Genomic DNA, 13,928 nt, shown 5'->3' with positions numbered 1-13,928 from the left:
TCCACACATCTAGCTCCCTCCCCACTTCCTTCAGGCCTTTGTTTGAAAGTTATTTCTCACTGAGGCCTTCCCTGGCCAACTGTGTAACTTCCAACCCATTCCCCCTTCATTTCTCATCTGCCATCCCTGGCTTACTTTTCCCCCTTAAGCATTTTTCACTGTTTAATATATTATTTATTTAGTTAGTTTATTGCCCGCCTCTTCCGTTAGAATGTAAGTACTGTGAGGACAGGTATTTTGTCTAAATAGACAAGATTCTCCAGTGCGTTCACAAGACCTAGAGCGCTGCCTGGCCCGTAGTTAATACAACATAAATACTCGCTGTTCTTATTGTTGTTCTTGGTATTTTCTTTATTTTTTTACACAAAAACTCACTGAGGTAGTGTTACAGAACAAAGGGGGGCCTGGGTGGCCAAGGGCGATGTACTATTACCGAAAGGAACCCCCCAGGTTCATTATGTCCTCCACCTTATAGGAAAGACATCTCTCAATGCCAGAGATTTGTGAAAAGGAAAGGAAATGTTTATTTAATGCTATACAAACTTAGAGTAGTGACCTAATGTCTTCATCAAAATCCCAAAGTCCCTTAAAACACCCACAAACACACACAGTCCTTCCTTCCCCCTTTGTCCAGTCTGGGGTACTGTATCTCAGGGAAAGAAATAGAAGTCCGTGGCTCAGGCAGCCCCTTGTTCTTCTCAGTAATCCATCCTGGCTGGTAGGCCTCCCTCGGTTCCCAGCACCATCGGCTGTGTCGACAGGATCTCTGCTAAAGCCGGGTGGTGGTTCCCCCTTCTAAAGCTGCAGGGGTCCCCACTCTGGCAAAGCCGCATGGTTCTCTCTCCAATGGCTGCCGAGTCTGGGTTTAAATCCCCACGCCAATCTTCCTCTGCAGCCCTTCCTCTGACTCCGCCCACAATTAGTTACATTTGCCAGCACTCTCATATTCTTCCAGCTTCACTGAGCTGCCCTCGTGAGTCTGGGCAGGTGTGGCCCCCACGTCCTGGAACCATTTTCTCCAAGCTCTCCCACAGGTGCTGTAACTTTGGGGACCTGTCCTCCAGTTACATCTTGGTGGGGAAGTTACTTCCATTCCCCTGGCTCAGAGCATGGCCACGACTATTTAAGATATCTATGCAACTAGTTAAAGGTTATAGATATGGTAAATGACCACACCAGAGGTTAGCTGCAAAGCTGTTGCTATGCAAAACAGCTCTCAATGGCCCTGCTCCATATGTCCCTTCCCCCAACCCACACCTTTGGGGGAGGGGGGTGATGAGGACATCCTAATATTTCCTGGACACCCTGAGTTCTGGGTCCCTATTTGGGGTCCCCCCCCTTGGCGGCACCCTGTTACAGTATCACTGACACACTGCACTGCACAGGTGTACAGCGCAGTGACTGGGTGTCTGTACATACTGCTGAACGATCGTCACAGTAAGTCTGGTTTACATCCATCACCATACATATGTTAAACAAAAACTTTCACAACCGAATACTTTTATGAAAGAAAGGATTTTATTGAGCCACATGCTAGCCAGACGAGGACCAGGTCCTGGGACATGCAGTCTGAATTGAACCACGGGCAGCAGGCCTGATGGAGAAGACATGAGCGCTGTCTGCTCCATCAGGAGTAGACTGCTGCACTGTTCCGGTGCTGACAGGCTCTTTTGTACAGTAAGTTTGGGGGAGAAGATGGAGGTCATTTTGCTACAGATAAAGGGGTGGGAGAAGGTGAAGAGGGGCTAGTTCGGGGTGGGTGCAGTCTTTTATTGGTTTTGGCCCACAACTGTGAACTGATTAACCTCTCTTGTCTCTTCCTTCCACCCTTCAGCCTGATGTAATTTAATTTAAGGCACCTTGGAATTTTTTTCTAGTCACATAGTTACAGAATTTTTTTCCCCTATAATGAAAACTTTGAAGAATTATTCTCTTAGCAACTTTGAAATATGCAAATAAGATGTGTATTCCGGAGGGCCAGATAGTTCAGCAGTTCAGCCGCGCCTTCGGAGGTGCAGGTTCTGCCCACGTCTGCTCTGACAGCCTGCGGCCTCCTGGCTGCACACCTTGGTGCCTGTGGTGTAAACCGAGGGCCAGAAGAGAGGAGCCCAGAAAAGAAGGCCTCGGGGAACCAGGCAGCTGTCTTGCAATACTTGATGAGTTCTCGTTGGGTAGAAGGAATAGTCACTGAAGCGATGTGCCAGTGTATGGGGCTAGGAGGAAGGCAGCTAAGGAGTGAAAGTGAGGATTTCCTAGGAGCTGGAATGGGGCACATGCAGAGGAAGTTGTGCTCTGAGCAGTGAGTCTAATTACCTCTAAAGGGAAAACAGATACGGGTATCCTATTGAGGTTGGGGGTGGGGACACGGTCCTTTGTATGTTTTCATCTAAAACATCAGGAAGAACTCCCCCTTTACCGTTCGCAACATGAGGGGTCAGTACGCAGGGCCTTCACTTCTGTGTTGGTTGTCAGCACACTGCAGTGCAGGGCGGGTCGCCTGAACCCGGCTCCGTGGATTCACAGGCGACTTAGTTTTACCCTGGCCACGTCGTTAAGTTGGAGTGTCATCCCAATACACTGGGGTTGGGGTTCAATCCCCTGTCAGGGCACATACAAGTATCAACCAGTGAGTGTACCAATAAGTGGAATAATGAATTGATATCTCTCTCTCTCCCTCTCTCCCCCCACCCCCCTTCCCTCTCTCACTCGCTCAAAACAAAAGAGAAATCAATAAATAAATTCTTAAAATACTAATAATATCACAAACCAACAAAAACATGACAAAACCGACATTTTTTATTGATTGAGTTGCATGATCAAAAACACTGGGAGACCCCTGGCCTAGCTGACAGCGTGACGTGTCCCAGACACGAGAACCGGAGACACGCTGAGCGTTGCAGCTGGAGCCCAAGAGCCCTGGGAAATGCTCGTTCTTTCACAGACGAGCACTCTCAGCAAACTGCGGGAAACGGGTCCCCTCCTGGCCCCCGACCACTTCAGGTCCCGTTCTCCTGTGTGTTACAATGCTGCGAGGGGGCTGGCATTTCAGGAACAATTCCAGTTTCCTTTCCCCGCAGCCCTGTGTTTAAGCACAGATTCTTGAAAACACTTCTGGTTGTGAAAAAAGAAGGTTGCCTCTATCAGTAAATAGACAATTGAATGAAGATAGAAAAGATTTCTTAAATAAATGAAATCAGGTCTAGTTAGTAAACCAGTGAAACTCAGGGTATGTTTCCTGGACAGTCTGCTGGCCAGTCTGGGGCTGCTTTGTGGGTGATGCCTCCAAGGCAAGGCTCATCTTTGCCTTAGCTACAAACCCTGTCCTTATCTCTGAAATCAGGATCAGGAAGAAGAGCAAATAGTGAGTGAACACTAGGAGCCAGGAGGCTGTGTGAGGGCCTCACACAAGCTGCTGAGAGGTAGCTCCTCAGTCTGTGGTGGAGCTGAGTGCTGTTGGCTCTACTTGGAACTTGAAATAAGTCCTAACCCTGGCCAGGTAACTCAGATGGTTAGAGTGTCATCCAGATATACCAAGGTTGCAGGTTCGATCCCCTGTCAGGGCACATACAAGAATCAAGCAATGGGTGCATAAATGAGTGGGATGATAAGTCTATGCTTCTCTCTCTCTCTCTCTCTCTCTCTCTCTCTCTCTCTCTCTCTCTCTCTCTCTTTCTCTCTCTCTTCTCTCCCCACAACCTTCTTCTTTCTAAAATCAATAAATTTTAAAAAAATTAAAGTAAGTGCCAAACAGTGGGAGAAAGGATACACATTGCTTCCTCGAGGATAGGAGTTTAAAGAAGTTTGGCTTGGACCAAATCTAGAAACAGACTGAAGTAGACATGAAGCACTTGGACTAGGAAAGAGTTGGGTGTGCTTGAGTTGGGTGAGGCATCACCCACAAAGCAGCCCCAGAATCCTAAAGAAAGGATTTAGGTCCAAGAGGGCTCTGCCATGCTCTTTGGAGAAAGCTGGCTTCAGCTGCGGTGCTGAGCAAACACCCATGCCTTTGCTTGTGCGTGCTGTTTCTACTGGGTTATCACTGTGAGGTGGAGGGTGGTTCCCGGCTTTCCTACTCGGGGCCTGAGATTATGCGTGGACATCCTTGTCCTGAAGGCAGCTGAGGAGAAAATGAGCTGGAAGTTTTGCTGGGATGGTAGCCTCCAAGGAGAGCCTTTCCTGAATCAGCCCTAAAGAGCCCGCCCTCCTCCCTTACCAGCCACATCTTCTGACTCTGACTGACCAAGGAATAGCGTATCTTCCTTACTCTTTCTGTGACTCTCCATTTTCTGGACAATGATGCCACCTACTGGAGACCTGTAATAACAGCATTTAAGTGAGGATACCTACATTTTCAAATGTAACTCATATTTTCCTGCTTTGTGAGTTTCCTGCCTTCAGTGCTGCTTGGCCTCCGGATGAGGCCAAAATCAACAGCACTTAGGCAGTCAGGATTTCATAATACGATTAAGTGTTTTTAAATATAAATATATAATCATTACACTGTACACTTTCAGTACATTACAATTTTACTTGTCAGTTATACCTCAGTAAAGCTGAAAAGTCTTTTAACTAAAAATATAGCTACAAATGATGTAAGTAAAGTAAATGTAAATAAAAAACATGCACAAAATGTCTAACTGGATGGAGACACACCAAAATGCTAACAGTGACTTGATAAGGCTGGGGTGATAGTGGTTTCCAATGCTTTATAACATAACTTCCATTTATTTCTTAGAAAATTTGTGTTTGTCGTAAGTATACATTTTAACTAGATAATAATTAAAAGTTGGAAAATACAGAGAGGGAGACAAAACAAAATCACCCATAGTTCCACCACTCAAACATAACTACTCTTTGTATTTTGTATTTTGGTGTTCTTCTGTTTAGTCTTTTTTATCATGGAGGTTGTTTGTTTGTTTGTTTGTTTGTTTGTTTGTTTGTTTGTTTGTTTGTTTGTTTGTTTGTTTGTTTGTTTAGTTGTAGTCATTCTATAAATCTGAACCGTGAAGGGGGGACCGGGCGGACCGGGCGTGCGGCACTTAGGAAGTTGTTCAACACCAGGTACCTGCAGGGCCCAGTCAGGTGCCAGCGCCACCTAGTGGCTGTGGTTCAGAAGGTCTGAACTCTCAGCCTCACATCTGCGGGTCTGGGAGCAAGAGCCTTGGGCACCGGGCCTTGCTCCAGGACTCAGCCTCCCATCTCTGCCTGACATACTGAAAATGGACTACGACTTCTGCCAGCACAGAGATGCCTAGGAGATGTACAGACTGGAGTTTGCATTGTGAGCACCCAATGGGCACCACGTGAAAGGGAAAAAGGGCTTCTAGAATCTAAGAAATGGAGAGTCTAAACTTAAGACAGCAGTTTGGAGTTCAAGCCCTTCGGCTGCCTTCATATCGCCATCCTTTTTACAAATCTCTTTGTTAAACAGACAAACTAAAAAAGTATGTCTATCCTATCTCTCTGACCAAGATGTTTTGATCAGGTTCTTGGGGAGGCCGATAAATCAGAGAAAGTGGTGGTGTGAGCCCAGTTCTGCCGCCTACCGGCTTGGTGTCCCAGGCTAAGGCACTTGATCTTTCCGAGCTCATTTCTTCATCTTCAGATGGCGATAATCATAGCTCCTTTGGTAGGTTATAGTAAGGACCAAGCATTACATCTAGCCCTGTGCTCGTAGTACAGGATAAATTACAGCTCTTTTTATAAGATCCTATTGTTAAGTTAGATTACTTCAAAGCATTTTAAAAGTTGATTCAGCTTACCGATTCTAGGACATGAAGGTTTTTCCCATTTTTAGCATTTCTGAAATTGGGATATGTCCATGATATGCCAGGGTTTTTTCTCTTAGTAGTTACATAAATAATGGTACATGCCCCTTCCATTCACCAGCATTTCCAATGAAACCATGGGGTAATTCAGTCAGCAGAGTGGGGTGTGACTGGAAGTGCCCAGGGGTTGTGTCTGTGCGGCCTGGAAGTGACAGCCGGCTGGTTATGTGAGATCTCACGGGGGGCTGTTTTGAAGAGGGTGCGTGGGAGGGTGGGTGTAATGCCTCCTCTGCTACTGTCTCTCAGGGGCTGTAGGAGGGTTGAGGGCGGTGTCTCCTGGAAAATCCCTGGCACAAATTCGACGCGGTAAATAATAGCTGATTTTACTCTCCGTCTCCTTGGCAACTGTCCCTAGTCTCCTTCTCTCCGTCTTTCAGTCGAATAAAGTTCCTGTTGTTCAGCACCCGCATCACATGCACCCATTGACACCCCTCATCACCTACAGCAACGACCACTTTTCCCCCGGCTCCCCTCCCACACACCTCTCCCCGGAGATTGATCCAAAGACAGGTGAGTCTGCGGCTGCAGGGGCTGGCCCCGTGCAGGGCTCCAAGGGGGAAGGCAGGGGCGGGCTGCTCTTGTCAGGGAGTACCCACTTGACCTGGGTTCCACTCACGCCACCAACTCTTAGTTGGGCTGTAGCCCTAACCACTAACTGTAGCCACATCGATTCTTTTCATCTGCACCTTCTGCTACACCCCAGGGTTATTGTCAGGGTGGACGGGAATTAAGCGACATGGGGCCTGGCTTTATTCTCCCTGAAATCTAGCACACTGCAGGCAGTGCCTCCCTAAACCCAGACCTTTACTCTAACCTGAACATTTCAAGTAGTTGGGCCTAGCCAGGCTGTACAGCAGCAAGGCTGAGTCGGCTTCTTTTAACTTGTTCACCAGACCCGTCTGTCCCGGGGCGCCATAGTCTTCATGAAATTCCTGCAGAGTTACCGTGGATCAAAGTATTTGGGGGCCCTTCTTTAGAGAAACAGTTGCTACAACTTACAGATAATAAGGAGGACAGATGTGGACTTGGAATCCAAAGTTTGTTTCTCCATAGATGAGGCAGGTTTCCTAGAGAAGTAGTGAGCTACTGGCTCTGGGGACAGCTTGGGTCCATCAGTGCAGAATTTCCTGTCCCTCTCTTGGATCCCAACTCCAGTATAAGCAGCTGAGAGTTAACGCTGCCAACAGAAATGGGACCCATGTAGCCAGAGAGACTGCATTAGTCCGGCCTTCCTGAACAAGTCCTTGACCAGCTGACCAGCGGAGCTAGGGAGGTGGCGAGGCACGGATAGCGAAAGAAAGGATCTTCCAGGCTCCAGAACGCCTGGGTGGGAACACGGCACGGAACCTCCCAGATGATGTTATTTTAAAGTGCTCCAGCAGGGCCAGGGAGCAGTCTGACACATCTCTCTTTGGAAGCAGGAATCCCCAGGCCGCCTCACCCATCTGAGCTGTCTCCATACTACCCACTGTCTCCCGGAGCTGTCGGACAAATCCCCCACCCCCTCGGCTGGCTCGTCCCACAGTAAGGAAACTTGGAGCCTTTCTCACCCTCATTCCTTCCTTCTGTTCAGTTCTGCTCTGTGCACCTCCAGCTGCCCATGGGGTCTGTATACAGCTGCCCCCCCCACCCAGGTTCCCAAGCCTTACTTCCCACTTCCCAAGCCTTACTTCCCACTTCCTGCCATTTATTTCTCATCCTTTCCCCCCAACCCCTCTCCTTCTCTGTCCTGAACACTCCCATTTTACCCAATATGCTGACCAGATTCCTTGCTCCTAACCCCTGCAGGCAAGGACAGCCCATGTACTCCCTTCCTCCTGGTGGCTTCAGGCACCCGTACCCTGCACTCGCCATGAACGCCTCAATGTCCAGGTGAGTCCGGAGATGGGCTGTGAACACAGAGGGGCAGTGCAGGGAATGGTTGTCTGCTAGTGTCCTTGCCACTGCTGACGATTAAACAGCCTCCTCCTGGCAGCAAACGAGGAGGCCCAGACTCGCTTTTTCCCCCACCTCCCTGGTAAGAAGGATTCTCATGCCCACAGGGTCACTTTTCCCCCATCTCTCCAAGAGAAGAATTTCGAAGCCTTGGCTCTCAACCTGCTGGTCACGTGTCCCCACATGCTGGGCTTCATGACCGTGAAGCTCTTTTTTTTTTTTTTTTTCCCCTTACCTAGCTCCTGATGTGTCTGATCTGGACACACTCTGAGAACCACTTCTTAGGGGTTCTGTAGTTTTCCCAGAACCCACCACCATACCCCATGGTATTTCATCTGGCCTGCTTTACTTGCTTGCACTACCTGCCTTACCTTTGAGTTTGGAAGCTCCGTGGATCTCAGTACTTCTGGTGCATCCTTTTTGTGGCCTATCCATGGAGATGATCGTACTACCCACTTTTCACTGAAGCAAAACAGAAAAACATAATAGTACATACATACATCTTAGGTATACAACTCATTGGATTTTTACAGTTGTACACACACATGTATAGACCAAAAAAAGGAGAAATGTGTGGAAAGTCCACTGAAGCTCTTTTGAGTACAGTCACTAAAGCCAGAGACTGGGAGATTGATTTTCCTGAAATGATGTCAGGGGAGTGGGGAGTAGAAGGGGACTTCCGCCACAGGGACCAGCTCTACCTGACAACGGCACCTCTAATGACAAAGGAAGTGCAACCCACGTGAGCCCTTATTTTCCCGTTGTGTACCCTGTTCTGACCCACGATACCATCTTGTCTGTTTCTCATCCTACTCGCTTCCAGCACCAGAAATAGGAACCCTGTAGGGGAGGGGGGGCTTGTTGGGTGCTTCCCAGACCTGGTTCTGTCCAGCAAGGTCAGTGAATGGCTGTCCATCCCTCAAACTCGGCCATTGCAGAGTTGTTTACGTGCCTCTGCACTAAAGGCAGGGAGCCACCCGAGTCCTCTGCTGGGTGACAAGCATTCAGCCTGACTCCCTCTTTCGTCCTTTCAACCTGTCGCACAGCCTGGTTTCCAGTCGGTTCTCCCCTCACATGGTGGCTCCGGCCCATCCTGGTCTGCCCACCTCAGGGATTCCTCACCCCGCCATCGTCTCCCCCATCGTCAAGCAGGAGCCGGCGCCCCCCAGCCTGAGCCCAGCTGTGAGCGCGTGAGTAGCCCGGGGTCTGGGCTGGGGTGGCCAGTCTCTGGGCGATGGTTGCCATGTATTTTTCTCTCCTAGTGGCGTTCAGAGGGTGGCCCTGCAGCCTCCCTCCGCAAATCCTCTCCCCTAAGAACAGTCCCTCTTGACTCTTTGAGACATTACACATCTTTTCTCACATTAAAAAAAGCTTTACAGTCAGGATTTAGAGGCTGCAAGAGAATCAGAGAAAGCTTTTAGTTTCCCTCCCTCTGGAAAGGAGTTTTCCCACCGTCACATGGCTGACCTGTGGCTGAGCCAAGACAAGCACCAGGCTGTGAAGGGCAGGGCAGCCAGTCGGTGCCTCCTGGCCCAGGAGAGCCCCTCCCCTGCGTCTGCCAAAGGGTCCTGCCCCCTCCTCTCCATCACCATCACCAGTGCATGTCAAACCACTCTCTGCTCCTTCATCACGAAAGTCTCCTTTCATAGATACGGCCTAGGTGATCCAGAGACTTGGAGCTACTAGTGGGAGATTCTCAGGTGCTGAGAGCAGCCACTTGAATTAGCATTGAGCGACTCATCTCCCCCCAGCGCTGTGGGCCCTTAGCCGCACAGAGAGGCGGGGACTGGGGAGCTGGATGGCAGCTGACACGTGTTAACCTATTCCCAGGAAATCACCAGTCACGGTGAAAAAGGAGGAAGAGAAGAAACCCCACGTGAAGAAGCCTCTTAATGCCTTCATGTTGTATATGAAGGAGATGAGGGCCAAGGTGGTGGCTGAGTGCACCCTGAAGGAAAGCGCAGCCATTAACCAAATCCTGGGGAGAAAGGTAAGATCCGCGCTCACCCTCCAGGTGGTGTGGGCCGTGTCCCCTGCTCTCATTGCTCCCTGCCCTCTCTGGCCCTCTCTCCCACAGTGGCACAACCTGTCCCGAGAAGAGCAGGCCAAGTACTACGAACTGGCCCGGAAGGAGCGGCAGCTTCACTCCCAGCTCTACCCCACCTGGTCAGCCCGGGACAACTACGTACGTGCCCACCCAGGCCTCAGGAGCAGCACAGGCACGAGGAAGGGGGAGAGGGGAACCAGCCACCTGGATGGAGGACTCTTAAGGCCAGGGAGAAGCCCGTGTTTCTATAGAAATACAGAAGGCATTTCAGTTCTTGGGAGATCAACAAGGACATGGTTTTGATGTCCTGACAACAGACTTAAATTGGTGCCCCTTCCGTTGGCCTGGACCCATCCTTCAACTCCCTACTTCAGGGAGCAATATGAGCCATGAGCTAGCTCCCGGTGGTAGAACGCCCCTGGCCAGGGGTTCCTAGTTTAGGGCTCAGAGACCAGTGCGTGCACCTCAGCTGGCATGTCTGATAATTCCCTGAAGCTACGCATGTTTTTGTATGTATGTTCTTACTTGCTTTTTTCTGGTAAGAGGGTTTGTAGCTGTATTAGACTTTTCAGTGGGACCTAGGACACCTCAGGGAAAGATCAAGAACCACCATGCTAGGGAGATAGATGGAAAAGCAAGCCTGAGTGTAGTGAGAGGCGAGGCCCTCCAAAGACCAGGACACCCGACTTAGAGAGGAAGGATTGAATGGGGCAGGGAGGGTGGCACCCCTGGACGGGGTGGGGCCCATCTAATCTGATTGCTCCCCACTTCCTATCTGGACACCACCCTGAAAAGCCAATTGCTCTCTCAGGGACCTCTTCCTTTGGCCATATTTTTTAGGGTAAGAAAAAGAAGAGAAAGAGAGAAAAGCAACTGTCACAGACACAGTCCCAGCAGCAAGTCCAAGAGGCAGAGGGTGAGTCTGGAGGAGGTCACTGCCTTTTTTCTTTGCCTTCCCGCTGTCATGGCTGCCCCCACCTGCGCATTACACCTGAGTCTGTGATGGGTGCGATGACAGTGCTGGATTCCAACAGCTGCCATTTGCCATGTTTCAGGGCCGCTGCCTCATGTATACTCAAGTGAGTGTTACTTTTAACCCCCTTTTTAGAGACGACCAATTAAGAGGCTCAGAGAAGTTAAGGAATTTTCCCAGTCACTGTGCTGGCTAAATGGTGGGGGCAGAATTGGGTCCCAAGTACTTTCTCACTTTGAAGCTTAGGAGCTTTTGCATTCACTTCAATTGCGTCTTAGTGGGAGGTTAGTTTGTAAAATCAATGCATGAGGTGAAAACTGAATGTAGTTGAAATTCCCTTAGGAAGGCAGCACCTTAGAGACTGACATATCACCTGTCAGCGAGTCCAACAGAATCAGCTTTGCCTCCAGTGTTTTTGGTTGGGCGAACACCAGAATAGTTTGCTTCAGTTTGAGGGCCACTTTGTGCCAAAAATATGTACACCAGAATTGCACCTAGTGGGCGCAGAGGTATTCCCGCTGTGACAAGCATTTAGGTCACGCCTCCATCTCCTGCTCACGCCAGGACCAGTGTGAAGCTGTTGCTGCCCTCGAAAGTGCTTTGGCTCCTCGTCTTCCTTCCTTCCTTCCTTCCTTCCTTCCTTCCTTTATCTCTCTCTCTCTCTCTCTCTCTTTTCCTTCCTTCTTTCCTTCCTTCCTTCTACATGATTTGTGTGTTCATCTACATATGAGCACACATAAATAATGTATGTGATGCAAAATCCACTGCACAGCATGCTGCTTAGCCGGTGCTACACCACCTCGGACAGTACCGTAAACTAAAGATTTTTAAAGCAAATTGAATGCAGCTCCATCCTCAAAAGGATGAAATTTAGGCAGGGAAGGTGATGAGCTGTCTTCCTTCCAGTCAGACACTGAATCATTCTTGGTCACTTTGGCATTGCCCCTTCTCTACGCTCTAGGCGTCCTTGAATGCAGCTTTCTAGTCCTGAAAGCCTTGGACATGATTTCAGTTCCTCACTTTATTCCCTGGAAGGATTATTTTGTTTCCAGATGCCGCCTCCACCTCAACTGAGATACTAGCTGCTCACTTCCTCTGGGTTTTTTCCCCCTAGGTACTCTGGCCTCCAAAAACAAGAAGCCGTGTGTTCAGTACCTGCCCCCTGAGAAGCCCTGTGACAGCCCTGCCTCATCCCACGGCAGCATGCTGGACTCTCCGGCCACCCCCTCTGCAGCCTTGGCCTCACCAGCTGCCCCTGCTGCAACCCACTCAGAGCAAGCCCAGCCTCTCTCCCTCACCACCAAGCCAGAGGCCCGGGCCCAGCTGGCTCTCCATTCGGCTGCCTTCCTGTCCACTAAGGCTGCAGCCACATCCTCTGCCCAGATGGGCAGCCAGCCCCCACTCCTCTCCCGGCCCCTCCCCCTCGGGTCCATGCCCACAGCTCTGCTGACTTCCCCCCCTTCCTTCCCGGCCACGCTCCATGCCCACCAGGCCCTCCCAGTGCTCCAGGCCCAGCCTCTTTCCTTGGTCACCAAGTCTGCTCACTAAGCTGCCCTGTGACCTATGCAGGCTGTCAAGTGACCCATCGAGTAGTAATGATTCAGAAGAGAGAAAAAAAAAGGAAACTTTATTGGTCAATATTTGACCACTCTGGACTGTTCTGTAAAGTGACTGGTAACAACAGTACTTTACATTTTGTAGATGTAACCAGTAGCTGATCGTAAGGCTTTTTTAAAAAATAAAACAAAACTCACAAAAAAAAAAAAGTATTTGAAAGAAAGAGAATTGAAAAGTAGTGTGGCATTCTTCCCATACGTGCAGTGGTGGGTGGACCTGAGCAAAGACCCCCTTCTCTCTACCTCTGATACTCGCCTCCCCCCTTCTGGTGCCCCCAGTGCCCGGGCCTGCACCCGGCCTGCATGGCGGCCACTGCTGCGAGTTCTATCCTGTCGCTCTTCGTCAGACCCCGCCCCTGGACATTAGCTTTTACCTCGCCCAAGTTTTTCTCTTTTGCTCAGCTCCACGGGTTCCTGCCTACATCTTCCTCGTCCTCTGCCCGCTGTAAGACTGTCACCATGTGAGAAGACACTTTGCCTGGTTTGTCTCCACCAGCACCCCCTTTCCTGCAGTGGCCCCTAGCCTCCAGCCCCCAGCTTTGATGGGGGAAAAGGTCCTCTGAAGTGGTTCTTCCCTGCATTTAAAGGGACTCAAGGTGCCTGCCACTTCCTTAGTGACGAAGTCTGTGTTCCACCCCTTTACCAGTCAAGGTCGGCCCCCCACAGTCCCAGAGCGGCGGCCAGCACCTGCTCCGGGGACTGGCTCCCGTCACCCGGGTCAGTGCTGGCACAGTCTGCCAAAGTTCTGAAGACCGTCCTCCCTTCCCCATCACCTCACATGCTTCTGTGTGTATTTCTTTTTGTTTTTATGGGGTTTTTGGAGCAATTTGAACTCCCAATAAGCTGTTTATTTTCACAAAAGAAAATAAAATTGCAGTTGCAAGACCTTTTCTGAGTGTTTTAATCCCTTTGTTGAATCAAGCCCTCTTCATATCGCGCCCTGTGTGAGATTTTTGTGGGCGCGCAAAGAGGGTTAGCACTCGCTGGACAGGGATATGTAACAGGCATGACACGGCTAGACGAATCCAACTCGGCTGCGAGTGTACAGCGACCGGTCAGCATCAGTAATTGATATCTGCAGGGAGGGACTCTTGCTTCCATTTGCCCTGGAATCGCTGAGATATGGGGGATGACCTTCATCTGCTTTGCATAGTACCTAGCACCATAATTTTTACTTAATTTTTAAGGATTTTATTTATTTTTAAATAAATAAATAAAAAGCGGGGAAAAGAGAAAGAAAGAGAGGGAGAGAAATATACATCTGTGGTTGCCACTTGTTCATCCACTACTGGGGGCCTGGCCCGCAACCCAGGCATGTGCCCTGGCTGGGAATCGAACTGGCAATCCTTTGGTTTGCAGGCCCACACTCAGTCCACTGAGCCACACCAGCCAGGGCTAATTTTTTTGTAACAGCTCTATTGACCTATAATTCATATAACATATAATTCACCCATTTAAAGTGTACACTTCAATGGTTTTTAGTATGTTCAGAGTTTTGCACCTATCATCACAGTCAATTTTAGAACATT

At 49.6% G+C, this 13,928-nt stretch overlaps 1 protein-coding gene across 1 annotated transcript in view; it reads left to right on the top strand.

Moving 5' to 3' along the window:
* TCF7L1 (transcription factor 7 like 1) overlaps nucleotides 1–13,289 on the top strand; it is a 148,642-nt gene extending 135,353 nt beyond the window's left edge. Inside the window, exons 5-12 of the mRNA XM_045828540.1 lie at nucleotides 6,206–6,338; nucleotides 7,250–7,352; nucleotides 7,617–7,700; nucleotides 8,810–8,953; nucleotides 9,594–9,753; nucleotides 9,841–9,948; nucleotides 10,651–10,726; nucleotides 11,898–13,289. Coding sequence (XP_045684496.1) covers nucleotides 6,206–6,338; nucleotides 7,250–7,352; nucleotides 7,617–7,700; nucleotides 8,810–8,953; nucleotides 9,594–9,753; nucleotides 9,841–9,948; nucleotides 10,651–10,726; nucleotides 11,898–12,331 — 1,242 coding nt within the window. The 3' untranslated portion in view covers nucleotides 12,332–13,289. The remainder of the gene's footprint in view (nucleotides 1–6,205; nucleotides 6,339–7,249; nucleotides 7,353–7,616; nucleotides 7,701–8,809; nucleotides 8,954–9,593; nucleotides 9,754–9,840; nucleotides 9,949–10,650; nucleotides 10,727–11,897) is intronic.
* The last annotated feature ends 639 nt before the right edge of the window (nucleotides 13,290–13,928 follow it).

Source organism: Phyllostomus hastatus, unplaced genomic scaffold (genome assembly GCF_019186645.2).
Source record: "Phyllostomus hastatus isolate PE091 unplaced genomic scaffold, TTU_PhHast_1.1 phas_scaffold_78, whole genome shotgun sequence".
NCBI lineage: Eukaryota > Metazoa > Chordata > Mammalia > Chiroptera > Phyllostomidae > Phyllostomus > Phyllostomus hastatus.
The sequence above is the reverse complement of the archived record's forward strand: the minus strand, read 5'-3'. Positions and strand labels throughout refer to the sequence as shown.